The sequence below is a fragment of the Podarcis muralis genome, chromosome 1 (assembly GCF_964188315.1).
Source record: "Podarcis muralis chromosome 1, rPodMur119.hap1.1, whole genome shotgun sequence".
NCBI classification, from domain to species: domain Eukaryota; kingdom Metazoa; phylum Chordata; class Lepidosauria; order Squamata; family Lacertidae; genus Podarcis; species Podarcis muralis.
Genome location: NC_135655.1, coordinates 9,298,293 through 9,313,391, shown reverse-complemented (window position 1 = coordinate 9,313,391; position 15,099 = coordinate 9,298,293). Strand labels below are relative to the sequence as shown.

The 15,099-nt window shown below is 46.9% G+C and overlaps 1 protein-coding gene across 2 annotated transcripts in view; it reads right to left on the bottom strand.

Moving 5' to 3' along the window:
• MNAT1 (MNAT1 component of CDK activating kinase) overlaps nt 1-15,099 on the bottom strand; it is a 139,497-nt gene that overhangs the window by 93,082 nt on the left and 31,316 nt on the right. For both annotated transcript variants that reach the window (XM_077922380.1, XM_028739599.2), the window contains exons 2-3: nt 6,972-7,124; nt 5,922-5,995 (exon numbers count right to left, since the gene is read on the bottom strand). In XM_077922380.1, coding sequence (XP_077778506.1) covers nt 5,922-5,995; nt 6,972-7,124 — 227 coding nt within the window. The remainder of the gene's footprint in view (nt 1-5,921; nt 5,996-6,971; nt 7,125-15,099) is intronic.

Genomic DNA, 15,099 nt, shown 5'->3' with positions numbered 1-15,099 from the left:
AAAAATATATTCCCACCTTAAAATTAAGACTCCATTTCTATCATCAGAAATCTTAATTTCTGCTACTATTCCCCCGCACCCCGAAATTTGAAAAGATTTAAGTAACAACAGACCTCATGCATAATTATACATTTTCGGGGGTGCAGGGGTACACATACCCCTAAACATTTTGTGAATCTAAGTTTGGCCTCATTGAGGGGCAGTATTTCAATATGAGTAGGAAAATGAGAGTGCCCCTAAACATTTTTTTTAGAAAAAAAGCACTGATTATACATATAGATGTATTTAATTTTCTAGTTTATCCTGGTTGCAAGACAATTGTTCACAAAAAGGCAATCACAAAAGGATTTGAGCGTGCGCGACACAAATTCAAATTCAACGTTTGATATCTGCATTAAGCAGAGCAGCAAACCTTTTGAACTGCACTTATTTTCTTTAGCAAATAGGAAGGCAACGACATGCTTTCATCTTCAGTTCCTAACTGGCATATTCAGGTTTTTAACAAGCTTGTCCACAGACCATAAGCCAGGTCATCAAACCTCCCACATTGACCCTATGTGTCTCGTGACCTGTGTATTCTTCGCTGCCCTGGCACCCTTGACCTCACTGGCTTAGCTTCTCTGATGTCAAGGAAGGGCTGGGCAGCCAACAGCTCAGCAGCTTAGTACTAATGGAGGGGCGAGGGAGGGGGTGCTTGGGATTTTCCTGTTTCATGGTTCACGGGATACCACTGGCTAGCATTCAGAGCCATTGGCTGGAAACGGACAGACAACACTTGCGGTTATGTATGAAATGGGATATAAGACTGCCAGCATTTGTGTATGATTGGTACTTTAAAAAAATTGGGTTCTTCCTATTTCAAATGGGGTTTATGTTTTCTTTTCTAAGCTAGGAGTACCCGTTGTCAGCCTCAGTTTCTACACAGGTTCTTTTGAGGGGGACATAAATCAGGGCTGGGGAACCTCAAGCTCAGAAGCTGAATTCCGCTGGAATGTAGCCTAGTATACAACAGTTAAGTGTCACCCTAACCCACGGTTAGCATGACACCACCACCCCAGAGAGCTGCTCAAGAGGGAATGTGGCATTAAAGGTAAAGGGACCCCTGACCATTAGGTACAGTCGTGGCCGACTCTGGGGTTGCGGTGCTCATCTCGCTTTATTGGCCGAGGGTGCTGACGTTTGTCCGCAGACAGCTTCCGGGTCATGTGGCCAGCATGACTAAGCCACTTCTGGTGAACCAGAGCAGCGCACAGAAACGCCGTTTACCTTCCCGCCGGAGCGGTACCTATTTATCTACTTGCACTTTGACGTGCTTTTGAACTGCTAGGTTGGCAGGAGCAGGGACTGAGCAACGGGAGCTCACCTCGTCACGGGGATTCGAACTGCCGACCTTCTGATCGGCAAGTCCTAGGCTCTGTGGTTTAACCCACAGCGCCTCCCGTGTCCCACATTTCTCTAAACTAAATAACTGTATAAAAGATGCTCACCCCGTCGCGGGGATTCGAACTGCCGACCTTCTGATCGGCAAGTCCTAGGCTCTGTGGTTTAACCCATCAGCGCCACCCGCGTCCCCCAATGTGGCATTTGGGCGCCCAAAAAGCATTTTTAAGAAATAAATACTAAGCCAAGCCTTGTTACATTGCAGAAAAACTTTGGATACCTGTCGCTGAGGTTCACAAGTGAGATGGGACTGTTGCACCCATGTGCAATAAGTGAGATTGGACTATTGTACCCACGTGCAATATGTAAGTGGGCTTCCCAGAAGAGGCACCCTGTTAGCCATTGTGAGAGAAGGAAGCTGGACTGAATGAGCCTCTCTGGCCTGATCCAGCTACAAGGCTGCTCCACTTATGTTCTTATGAGCAGGTGGCTGTTTTGCAGGGATTTTAAAGAAGCCTCTCTTTTGCGTTCAGACAGAAGCATACTGTACGTTTCCAAACAAGAACCTGCCCACAGGGGCTGGGAGAGCAAGAAGGAAAATAGACTAGTGTGCAGCCGCTCTTTATCTCCTGGCCCATCTCTTATTGGCTGGGCTTACACACTGGCCTGCCTTTAGACATCTGTCAAAATATAATACAAAAAGCCCATTGTTTCTGAAGCCCAAAAGGTTTACTGCTCTTTGAATAGCAATCCCACTTCTGAAAAGCCAGGCTTTCTTCTGCGGAGAAAGAAAAATGCTCTGAATTGAAAGGAAGGAGCATTTTCCAAGCCACTATCCAAAAAGGGAGGGGAGCGACGTGATGCTAGAACTGCAGGTGAACTACTATGGCGTAGCTCAGGGCCACAAGCTCAGTGGTGGAACATCTGGCTAAAGCCCTGCATCTCCAGGCAGGACTAGGAGAGAACCTTGCCTGAAACTCTAGAGAGTGGCTGCCAGTCAGTGTGGACAATACTAAGCTAGATTGTCATGGTTCTGATTGGATAGATAGAAGATAGGGTGAAGCAGAAGGGGAGAAGCCAGTGGTCTGATTCAGTATAAGGCAACTTCCTACATTACTGTATTTCTAAGCTGCACTGTTTTTCCACCTGCTACTGCAGCCCAGGCCTCAAATTTAAGACTTGGGCACCCAGTTCCAGACAACCTCACTGTCTGTGTCACCTCGCCAGAAGAAGGAGCCACTGGGCTTCTATGCAAGGCACCTACAGCTTACAGACTCACAAGTTGTCAGGTGACGCAAGGGACTAACAGGACTCCACGTGGCGCTAAAAACAGGGTCTGGGAACCTGTGGCCCTCTAGACGTTGCTGGACTCCAGCGTCGCCAACCACTGCCCATGCTGGCTGGGGCTGGCAAAAATTGGGAGCCCATCAATTGGCACTGAGTCCTACAAGACCTGCCCCCTGTTTTGTCTGGCCTGGGAGGGTAGGATTTGGACTGACTCCAGCTGCAAAGGCGGCTTCTGTTGTCCAAGATACTTACAGGACACCGGGGTGAGGCTGTTGCTGGAGTCAAGGTAGTTTTGAAGATGCATTGGCTTTTTGCTACTAACTGGATTGTACTCCTGAAAATTTTGTTGTTAGACCTTATCACGAGCTCCTACTCCTCCTCCCTAGACAGAGAGAGGGAAAAGGAAGGAGCTACCCAGCCACGATTCCTGCCTTGAGTAGAGACTCCGCGGTTACAGGGAGGCACCGAGGCTAGGAGTGGGACTGTTCCACCATCAGAGGGGAAAGGTAGCCAAAAGGGAAGGCAGGCATCCAGCCGCCAGAGGACTCGCAGCTCTATCGCCCCCTGGAGTTTTGATGGCTGTGCTTCGCAATACATTGCCAGCTCGATCATTTTGAAATGGTTGAAATGGTGTTGGATGAGGTGTCACGAGCCCTACTTCCAATAATGGGCAATAACTACTCTGGCAGCACTAGTATCACTGGAAGGACAGATCGTGAAGCTGAGGCTCCAATACTTTGGCCACCTCATGAGAAGAGAAGACTCCCTGGAAAAGACCCTGATGCTGGGAAAGATGGAGGGCACAAGGAGAAGGGGACGACAGAGGACAAGATGGTTGGACAGTGTTCTCGAAGCTACCAGCATGAGTTTGACCAAATTGCGGGAGGCAGTGGAAGACAGGAGTGCCTGGCGTGCACTGGTCCAGGGGGTCACGAAGAGTCGGACACGACTAAATGACTAAACAACAACAAAAACAATGCCCACAGTCACTTGCCCAAGACGCCCTGACGACTTTAATGATATAGTTTCCTACCACTATCAAGGCTGGCACGATTGTACAATATTCTCAGCCGCTAGGGAGATTTCCCCTAAATGAAAAGCTGGCTACATCTTCTCCAGGCATATTTTTTATTTTACAACATTTTTATTCTGAATCTTTCGATTAAAAGCAGAGGAAAACAACAAAAAAGTACAATGAACCAATAAATAATAATAATAAAAAAGCGGGGCGGGGGGGGGGGGGGACACAACCCAGGGTAAGCCAATGAAGCAAACACACAGTTTAATAAAGCTAATCCTTTAATGCTCCTTGGAACAAAAAGGTTTTAACACTCGGTAGAGATGTGGGACAGAAAACTTTCCACTGCTTTATTTTTCCATAGAAAATTTTCCATTTCGTAAGTTCATTAGTAACAATGAACAGGTGCCAATTATAAATACAGCAAGGGACAAGTTTGGCAGTCCACAAAATACAAGTTGAATCATATAACTGTAGAGCTGGAAGGGACCCAAGGGTCATCTAGTCTAACCCCCTTGCAATGGAGGAATCACAGCTAAAGAATCCCCAATAGATGGCCCTCCACCTGCTGTTTAGAAACCTCCAGCGAAGGACAGTCCAGCGCTTTCTGTCTGTTCCACCACTGATTAGCTCTTAACATTACAATAAACAAACTAAATTAATTCACTCCCTGGGACATCAGGGGGGGAAATTCCAGTGCAATCTGACAATTTTCTGTTGCAAATTACCCTACGCAAATTAGTCTAATCTGCATGGTGGGGAATCGATTCAACATTTTTTTTTAAAAAAAACAAACCCAAATCACTGACCCTGGGACAGAAAGCAAAAGTACATGGATGGTTCTATATAAATAAATAAATAAATGCATTATAAGGAACACTCCTGTCTGTTCTCATTTTCTGCGCAATGGAAATTTCATTTCAAACCCTGGGTGTTTTTGAGTTTGTTGGTTGGTTGGTTTGTTGGCCTGCTTGTTTGTTTGTTTTAAACCCCACGTTTCCCCAATGCGGGACACATGGAGGCTCACAACATAAATTAAAAACTGATACATCAAATAAATAAAAAAACCAATCAATTACAAAAAATAAAAAAGTTTCCCTACTAAAAGTAGCACTGAATTAAAAAAAAAAACCTTTAAAGGCACAGCAAAAGGGGAATAAAATATATAACACCCACTATTAAAATACCCTTCCGCAACAGCCAATTAGTGGCCAAAGGCCTGTCTAAACAAAAAAAGTATTTGCCTGCTGATGAAAGGAAAGCAGAGGGGACATCAGTCAAGCCTCCTTCAGAAGGGAGCTCCACCACCCGGAAGCAGCCACTATTGCCCACTCCTGCATTATGCAACTATATCCTTGGATAGCTCAGCTGGTAGAGCATGAGACTCTTAATCTCAGGGTTGTTGGTTTGAGTCCCATGTTGGGCAAAAGGTTCCTGCAATGCAGGGGGTTGGAGTATTTGATCCTTGGGGTCCCTTCCAACTCTACCATTCTGATAACCCAACTCTTTCACCTCACTTGCCCACCACCTCCCCAAATAATCTGCCCGGCAACTCTCTGGCGCGGCTGATTTCTCTTCTCTCGCCAACATATTCAACTCATCTGCCACTCTCTTGCCCTACCCCCAAAAAAGTACGAGCCCCCCACCAAAGCTAGAGAGCCCTCGGGCAATGGCATCTGTAGACCTGAAATCCAAGCAGAGAGAGAGAGAGAGAGAGAGAGAGAGAGATATCCGGGCCTGCTCTTAAGCCTCCCTCGCTCTACATTAGCACCATAAAAAACCCGTTCCCAAAGTGGTATGCAAGGTCAAATGCTTCAAAGCGCTCCAAGCTACTGTACTTGAAGAAGTGAGAGGATGAAAAAGGGGCCATATGGCTTGTGTCACAGTAAACAAAGCCAATGGAAGCACAGATCCCCCTTTCTTTTTTATTTGATCTCCCCACCCTCTCTGTTTCTTCAGCATCCCTAGAGCCTTGACAAAGCGTTTTCTTTGGGTGAATTTGCTCCCTGCATCTCGCACCCACTCCCAATCAATTGATGGGCTCCTGACAGCTAGAGACAAGACACGGCGCTCCAGTTGAAGAGTTTCCGATTAAAAAATGTAAAGAGATAGTAATTAGATAACTATTGGGTACCAAGATAGAGACCCGACGGAAGAGATTCCGCTTTAATATTCTGCAGGGCCTGCGAGAGACGAAAGCACACCATGCATCAAATATGCAAGCATTAGGACTTACCAATTTCTTCAACTTCTTCTAGGAAATCATTATACTCCGTTAGACTGCGGAAGTCATCCTCTCTTTTGTTGTATCTGTGAGAGAAGATGAAATGAAATCAGCATTATGCTTGCATGCAATCGTGCCAAGATGATGACGCCTGATGCTTCACCGTTCTTCCTGAGGGTCCAAGCGCCCTGGGCGCATTTGAACTGAGCTCTTGAGCAACTTCAGGATCAGGATCAGGCCAAAGGCCCAGTCGGTCCAGCATCCTATACTCGCAGTGGCCAGTCACATGCGAGACACATGGGGAGCTTGCAAGCAGGTCCCAAGTGCGAGAGCACTCTCCCTACCTGTGATTTCCCAGTAGCTGGAATTCAGAAATAAAGTGCCTCTGACTGTAGAGACAGAACACAGCCGGTTTAGAAGCTAGGGAAAATATTTTTCCTGAAAGACAAGAAAGCACAGCAAGGATCGAGATCCGAAGGGCAGTATGGCACCACTAAGACAACTGTGATTTCGAGTGTAAGATAAGCTTAGAGAAGCCTTTGCCAGATGTTCTGGACTGCTGCCAGCTGGTGGGAATTGTAACCTCAAACATCTGGAGGGCCAACCATGCAGTTAGAACTGATGTCTATTATATTTTAAAAAGCTGTTTCATAAGCACTTGTTAAAACACAAATATCTGTAAATTAATTATTGACATTAGGGGTTCCTCTAAGTTTGAATGTTGACAATCCAGCTTTTAAATCTTCCAACCCATGGGGTAAAAGTTCTCAACCCTGTTTAAAGAACTGGGAGTGTCGTTGTATGCAGTCATCAACCATATGTGCAATTTAACTATATTCTCTATAACAAGCAGGTGATGAGATCACTGGCAACCATCAAAATCTCCTTTTCGTCTGTTTCCACCGAAAGATGCCTTTCTTATATTCGGTTTGTATCTCTGGAGATCAACTCGGCAAACAGTTTAAACAGAGACCCTTCCACAAGCACAACCAAAGGGAATCTGGCCTTGACCGGCGGGGCAATGGAGGCGGCCTCCCTTATTTGGGCCTTTGTGACACTAACATTTTCAACACCTTCTTCCGGATTTCCACCTCCTTGTCAACAGCTGGGTCCTCAAAGAGCTGCACTCTGAAGTTGCTCTTCCGCAAAGGGGTGTCGCACTCCTGGCAGTTCCCAGCCCCTCGGACAAACAGCAGCTCCACGCAGCTTTCACAGCTGAAAGAGAGAAAACAGCTGAATGCAGAAACTGGTGCTCTATTGATTTTTTTAAAAGAAAGAAGGGGGGGGGGGTGCCACTTCAGCCTCACATAGTTGCTGCTGAGGGTTCTTGCATTTATTTCCTGCTCTTTAGGGCCCTTCGAAATGGGGGCTTTTTCGTGGGTGCATTCTGAAGATGGCTTGAAAACTTCAGCTAGTGCAGGGTTCAGCAGCCAGGTTGCTTACGGGGGCAAGATGGTTTGAGCACATTACACTGATCCTAGTCCGACTGCACTGGCTACCAATTCGTTTCCGGGCCCGATTCAAAATCCTTGTTTTAACCTATAAAGCTTTAAATGGCTCAGGACCATAATACCTCCATATGAACCCATTTGGACCCTGAGATCATCTTCTGAGGCCCTCCTACAACACGAGAACGAGTCTTTTCTGCAATGAGTCCCCAGGGAAGTTAGGCTGGTGGCTTCATTAGGCACTAGGCAAAAATGTTCCTCTTTCACCTGGCCTTTGGCTGATGGACATCCAATGCCCTTTTAAAATATGTCATGGAAGGGGGGAATTATTGGGTTGTTTTTGTTTTTATTATGTATTTTCTGGTTTTTTAAATATTGCGATTTTATGTTCTGAACCACCCTGAGATCTACAGGTATAGGGCAGAATACTAATTTAATAAAATAAAGCAAATTCTGCAACATGTCATTGGTGCATTAAGTATTGTCATGGTGGTAGATTTATACTGGGCTGTCCACACATCATTAAGAACATAAGAGCCTGGTGGATCCAGCCAATGGTCCATCTAGTTAGTCCAGCATCCTGTTCTCACAGTGGTCAACCAGAGGCTCCATTGGGAAACCAAGAGCAACTCTCCCCTCCTGCAATTTCCAGCAACTGGTGTTCAGAATCATTACTTCCTCCAAACCCTTACCCTTGCCAGCCAACCTGAATGCAACGTGTAGAAAAGTGGGAATTAAATGGAGTTTAATATAAATGAATTAATAAATGAAGAGGGAGCATACCAAGGTGTGCAGTCTAAAGAAACAATCACAGACCACATTGCGATTGACTGTGAGGCTGCGCTGGAGTGATGGCAAGCTCCTCTTCCACAAGAGGCTGTTATGCGCAATAGATAAGCAGGCAAAGCGGCTGATTTCGAAAAGGCTGACCCAACCATATAACAAAATGCTGCTCACCCCTGGTCTACAAGGTTAGGAAATGAACGACAACGACTAGTTTTAAATGAAGGTCAGAACAAGCGAGTTGGACTGGATTTTCAGAAGGAAGCAAAACTTCTTGAAATACGTGTACTCAGGCTATTACAAACGAAGGCAGCAGCAACAACAACAACAGCCACTTTGGCCTGGGGGTTGAGGGGTGAGATGAGATAACCAATGCTGGGCAGGTCAGAAATCCCTGTTTTACAAAGGAAATCTCCACACAGCTTAGGACGAATGTATGGAAACCAAGTGGTTTTGCACACTTCGCAAATCATTGCTAAACTTCAGGTTTATTTATTTTTAAGGAAAGGAAAAAAGGTTGGTGGAGGAATGGCATTTAGGTCTGGGAAAGGCCTACAGAGCCGCTGACAGTCAGTGTAGACAATATTGGCTTGGTTCACACATCATGGTAAGCCAGAATAGAGTTTACCCACTGGCGGAGGAAGAGGAGTGCGGGGGGAGCGCACCAGCCCTGGCAGCGTGATCCCAGTGGGGTGCCATCGTGGCTGCTCCACGCACCCACGCTGGGCACCCTGCCCCCACAGGCATCATGCCACGCCCCCAGGATGCATGCCACGCTCCCGGGACGCACACCAGCCCCGCCCCTGCCTGCTCTACGCCCCCCGGTGCCAGAGCATGAAGCTCCGCCACTGAGTTTACCATGACCACACAAGCAGGTTGGCACCCAAGGAGGGAACAGCTTTTACCAACTAGGATTTCTCCAGGCTTAATAGGTCAGAGTGGGAGGAGAGCTTAGCCAACACCTATCACAGCGGATCATCTGAACTTAGGATCACAGTTAAGGTGTCTGCTCCTTAACCAAACCTTCTAAAAATTATTTTTATATTGGACGTCAGTATCCAAAGACGTGCTCTATGGGAAGTTGGCTTCTGGTACCAGGTACGTTCGCAGACCAACTCTGCTTTACGAAGATATCTGCGAACGTGACGTATGAAGGCTGGCAACAGCCCTGTGGGAATCCCTTGCAGACAACTGCAGGGCCTGGAGACAGACAGACAGGTTGTGAATCCACAGGAGTGACCAGAGGAGGAATTACTGCTGGTAGGAGCAGAGAGAAGATACGCCATGGTGCATCTGCAGCAGCAGCACCGGACGCCTTCGTCTGCCTCAGCTGCAGCAGAACATGTCTCTCCCATATCGGACTCTACAGCCACAGCAGGTGCTGAAACCTTCCAACAGTTTTACGTCACCCCCAAAGGCGCAATCCTCCATTGTTTCCAGAGACAGACAGATGCCAACACAGAATTTATATATATATATATTAAATGCTGTGATTTTTTTTCATTGCTGATGCTTTTATTGTGAAATTGCTTTGGGATATTATATGGGTGGCGAGCCATAAATGGAATGAATGAATGAATCAGAGGTAGGCAACCTAAGGCTTCTCAATCCGCCTTCTCAATCCGGCCCACGGACAGTTTGTTTTTACATGAGTAGAATGTGTCCTTTTATTTAAAATGCATCTCTGGGTTATTTGTGGGGCCTGCCTGGTGTTTTTCAATGAGTAGAATGTGTGCTTTGATTTAAAATGCATCTCTGGGTTATTTGTGGGGCATAGGAATTCGTTTATTATTATTTTTTCAAAATATAGTCCGGCCCACCACATGGTCTGAGGGACGGTGGACCGGCCCATGGCTGAAAAAGGTTGCTGGCCCTTGGAATGAATGAACAAACAACCATTCCAAGCTACTGCGTTGACCTAAAAATCCTGGGGCAAGGCAATTGCTGTGGGTTAAGCCACAGAGCCTAGGACTTGCCGATCAGAAGGCCGGCGGTTCAAATCCCCGCAATGGGGTGAGCTCCCGTTGCTTGGTCCCTGCTCCTGCCAACCTAGCAGTTCGAAAGTACGTCAAAGTGCAAGTAGATAAATAGGTACCGCTCTGGCGGGAAGGTAAACGGTGTTTCCGTGCACTTCTCTGGTTCGCCAGAAGTGGCTTAGTCATGCTGGCCACATGACCCGGAAGCTGTACGCCGGCTCCCTTGGCCAATAAAGCGAGATGAGCACTGCAACCCCAGAGTCGGCCACGACTGGACCTAATGGTCAGGGGTCCCTTTACCTTTACCTCGGTAAATGCCAAGACACGGTCTGGCTTCGCGTGTCCTCCAAACACGACTGCAGAGCTAAATGGCCCAATAGTCTCACTCTACATAAGGAGGCTTCTTCCTAAGCTCCCATAGAAAGCTGAGGAGGAAAAGGTCACGGAAGAAAAGTGCTGGGAAACAAGGGCCGAGAGATTGTGCAGAGAAAGTCCGAGGGAAATACTTGCACCCGACCACCACCTGCCACACTGCAGATACGTGGCTGAAATGTCGTGTCTGCAGGTGTGGGATCCAAGTGAAAGAGAATGAAAGGTTACGGATTCCCCCCCCCCCCGCCCCCCGTTGTCTAGCAGCAGCAAAGCCCTGTTTGAGCAACACTGCCGTACATTTCGCTCAGGCTGCATGCCAGCGCTAAAGACCAGGACAAATAACTACAAAGACATTGTTGGCTAAACTGTCCCAGCCTGAAAAGGGGAACGGGAGTGTGTTGGTGGGGGGTGAGAGAGAGGAAAATGGTTGGCCGCAGCCTGTTCAACCCCAATAACCAAAGCCGGTCTCATCTAGAAGAAGTCCTGGAGGCAGCGGGTTTGTTCCAACATCAATGCACACTTCCCTGCCAGAAAGCTTGTTGCAGCAATCATTTTGCAAGCCTGAAATTGTGAGAGGGACAGAGGGGGAGGCCGGCATGCTACAACTGGGTCTTTCTGTCCCCGTCCCCCCCCCCCGCACCCTTTCCCCTCTCCCGCACGCCAGGGATATAAATAGGCCCTCTTTGGACAATAGGAAGTGACCGCAACAGGTGTAGCCTTGCTTCCTTTGGCAGAGTGACATTTTTCCATAAAGGGCAGAGTTCCTTATGCCTGCAGAGCTCTCAAGTAGGATAACATCTAACAGGTGTGCTTTGCCCCACAGCCAAGTAAGCGGACAGTGATTGGGGGTTGCTGGGAGGAATGCTTGACAAAACCTCCTTTATTTTTTTATATTCTTATGCCAGCTTTCAGGGGATAAGGATACTAACCCGCCCAAGGCAGCTCACAACGGAAATACAATACACCCCAGCAATAAATTCATTAAAAGCCTATAGAAAAAGGCCAATGAACAGCCCACACACCCCAAAAACACAAAACACAACAAAAATCTGCAGAATGCAGCTTTAAGAAAAAGTAGTCGGGGGGGGGGGGAGAACAGAGTCTCTGGGGCTTTCCAAACCCTTAGCAGCGATGGGGCTGCCAGAGTGCAGCTGGCAAAAGGTTCCAGAGACCGCTTTTTAAACAGACAGTGGCTCTGCCTTTCTGGGAAGAAGAGAAGGCCAATATTTACACATGCATACAGGGTTGCAAGCATACACAGGCATTACTAGCTGACAAAAAATTTTACTGCTCATTCATTAGTCATTTGTGGCACAGGAAATAATAATAATAATAATAATAATAATAATAATAATAATAATAATAATATACCATGATCAATGGTAGTGAAAGCTGCTGAAAGGTAGGGCTAGGGAAGATTTCCATGCCTGAAACCCTGGAGAGCTGCTGCCAGTCAGAGCAGACAACAGTGAACTAGGCCAGGGATCAGCAAGCTTTTTCAGCCGTGGGCCGGTCCACTGTCCCTCAGACCATGTGGTGGGCCAGATTGTATTTTGAAGAAGAAAAAATGAATTCCTATGCCCCACAAATAACCCAGAGATGCGTTTTAAATAAAAGGACACATTCTACTCATGTAAAAACACACTGATTCCCAGACCGTCCACGGGCCAGATTGAGAAGGCGATTGGGCCACATCCGGCCCCCGGGCCTTAGGTTGCCAACCCCTGAACTAGGTGAACCAATGGTCTGACTCAGAATATGGGGGTTTCCTGTGTCCCTATGTTCCCTTCTTAACTGAAAAATGGAGCGACCGCTCACACTGAGGTGAGGCGGAAAGCCTCTTCTACTCCTCCACTCCCAGCCCAGAAGTGGCAAGAGCTGGTGATTCAGCAAGGAATGTGAATTAAAGGTATGGCTAATGCCTCTCACACTGGGACTGCAATGACTTTCTCTGCTCAACCTAAATATTTGGATGGCAACTTAACTGTGTTCGAGACATCGCAAATAGGCTTCGGGAAGATTATTTCAAATGTTTGTTCTACCCTCTCGGATAACATTAGAGTGCATGTTAAAACAATACGGCTTGCTTGAAACTCAGCAGTTGTTCTGGGTCAGCTGCCTATAAAAACAGAAATGATGGTACGGCAACGATAGGACAGGGCCTATTTCTACCAAAAATCAGTATTGGCAAGCTCCTGGGCGAATGAATTAGCCTCTGCACAGCCGGACACCTCCATCTGTCCCAACTGCAACAAAACATGTCTCTCCCGCATCCGTCTCTATACCCACAGCGGGCGCTGCGACCTTCCAACAGTATGAGTTTGACTTCAGCCCCAAAGGCAAACTCCTCCATTGTCTCCCGAGATGGACGGATGCCAACAACTCATCACAACATGCCTTTCCAGGACAGCTCATAGTTCAGTGTAGAGCATGTGCTTTCTGAGTTCAATCCCTGGCATATGATGGGAAAATTGACAGTAAAGCCCTCTGCCTAAAACCCTGGGGAGATGATGGCAGTCAGTGCAGACCAGCCTTTGCCAATGTGGTACTTTCAAGACGTTCTGAACTACAACTCCCATCATCCCTGACCACTGACCATACTGGCAGGGGCAGATGGGAGTTGTAGTCCAACCACCTTGACGGTCCCAGGCTGAGGTAGACAATACTGGTCTATATGGAGAAATGGCCTGACCCACTTTACGGAAGTTTACAATGTTCCCTACAGGCCTGCCATCATCACACCTCGGACCAGAATTGTTCCTATCCAAACAATTTTTATATTCCTGGGGGTGAGCCAGTGAGGCCCAAATACACGCCGTTTGTTTTAAAAAGAGCTAATGCTCTATGAGAAAAGCAAGCACTTGCACAATATGTACGCACTGCCAGATTAAACACAAAATTTACCCAAGGTGCAAGAAGGACCACTTCAAAATCCATTAGCATGTTGGGCAAACAGATGTTCTTAATGAACCCAAGTGGAGTGGGGGGGAATGTCCACAATCTTCCAGTATGTCATCCTGGCATGGGAGCGTTGGCAGCGGAAGGAAGCTTTTAAAAATGAGTAAGGATCGTTGCAAACGTCTTTACCTTGCCCCCCCCCCCACCGATGCATCACCTCCAGTTCATCCGAGACACAGTTCCTAATACCAGTTGCCTCTGGGCTGTCACAAGCCAAGACAAACAGCTTTGACAAAAGGCAAGTTGGGGAAAAAATAAAGAACGCCGGTTCAAGGAACAGGCCAGTTCATTGCTCAACTTCCTGCACAGTGAGGAACTCACAGCCTACCCTTCAGTCTGAGTGTTTTGCTAAGACTCTCAAGGGCCGTACAGCTACCTACTTATTTCACCCACGCTGTATGAGAAAGACACCCCACCCCTGAGCCCAAGGCACTGGTTTTTCTAAAGGAAAGGAAATCCATGCAACTCATGATGATTTTTGGAGATTCCGTCATTCAGGGCTTGTCTACAACTAAACACAATGCCAAAGGCGTGTCCATATTTACCTTTCTCATTCTCCCAAACAATTGCATCAGGATCTGCTTCCACACTTCCTTTCTACTCTGCATCAATCTGGGAAAGAGCTACGGCTTAGTGGGGGAAAGGTTGCAGTTCAATGGCGGAGCATCCTTAGCATGCAAAAGGTCCCAGGTTCAGTCCTGAACATCTCTTGAGTAGGAAGGGGACTACCTGCTGCCTGAAGCCCCAGACAGCTGCTGCCAGTCAGAGTAGATAATAATGAACTAGATGGACCAATGGTCTGTCTCAATATCAGGCTGTTTCCCCTGATTCTAACTTCCCAAGTGCATCGCTCTCCAATGATACCATTTGTCTTGTGTTGTCTTTTCCTTATGCACTCAACAAAGAAGAACAATGAAGGCCAGTGCTCAGAAGAAGAATATACTGTACTAGAAAAGGAGTTGTAAAAGGGGGTCCAGTCTTTCAAGTTGGGATTTGGTGGTCTAGTGAGATCTGAAAAGACTCAATGCTACAATTGCCCGTCAACTGAAAGCGCTTCTCCAAGGTCAGAGCTGCCCGTCAACATTATATTTCAAAGTTCCCCTAACTTCCCAAGATTTCACAAAAGGCTTTGTTTTCTCTCCAAGCGCAAAAAGGTCAGGAGTCAGGGCTCTAGATCAGACCGTATGGAAAATTTTTACATCCCCGTAATGCTTTGCGTTCAAGTTCTTATCTAAAAATCTTGCTCAGAGTCACTTTTGCAAAGTGAGGGCTATTCAGCTTCAACTTCAAGATATACAAGAATTTGGGGGGGGGGGGACACACGCTTTCTTTCCTTTGATATTGCACAAAGCAGTAAGCCAAGAGGAGCTGTATACCCTACCTGAGTGATGAGGCACCGAAGAAGGAGGGCTCTCCTTCCTTGGAGGTTTCTAAGCAGCGCTTGGATGGGCACCTGTCATGTTTGATGTGGTTGAGATTCCTGCATTGCAGGGTGTTGGAAAAGAGTGGCTGGGGAAACACAGCCAGATAGGTGGGGTGTAAATAAAATTACTACTACTATTATTATTATTATTAACTCCCAAAAAGGAAAGGGAGAGAGCATCTTCAGCAGGGGCTTAACTAATAATAATTGGTTAACTGGAAAGTTTTGAA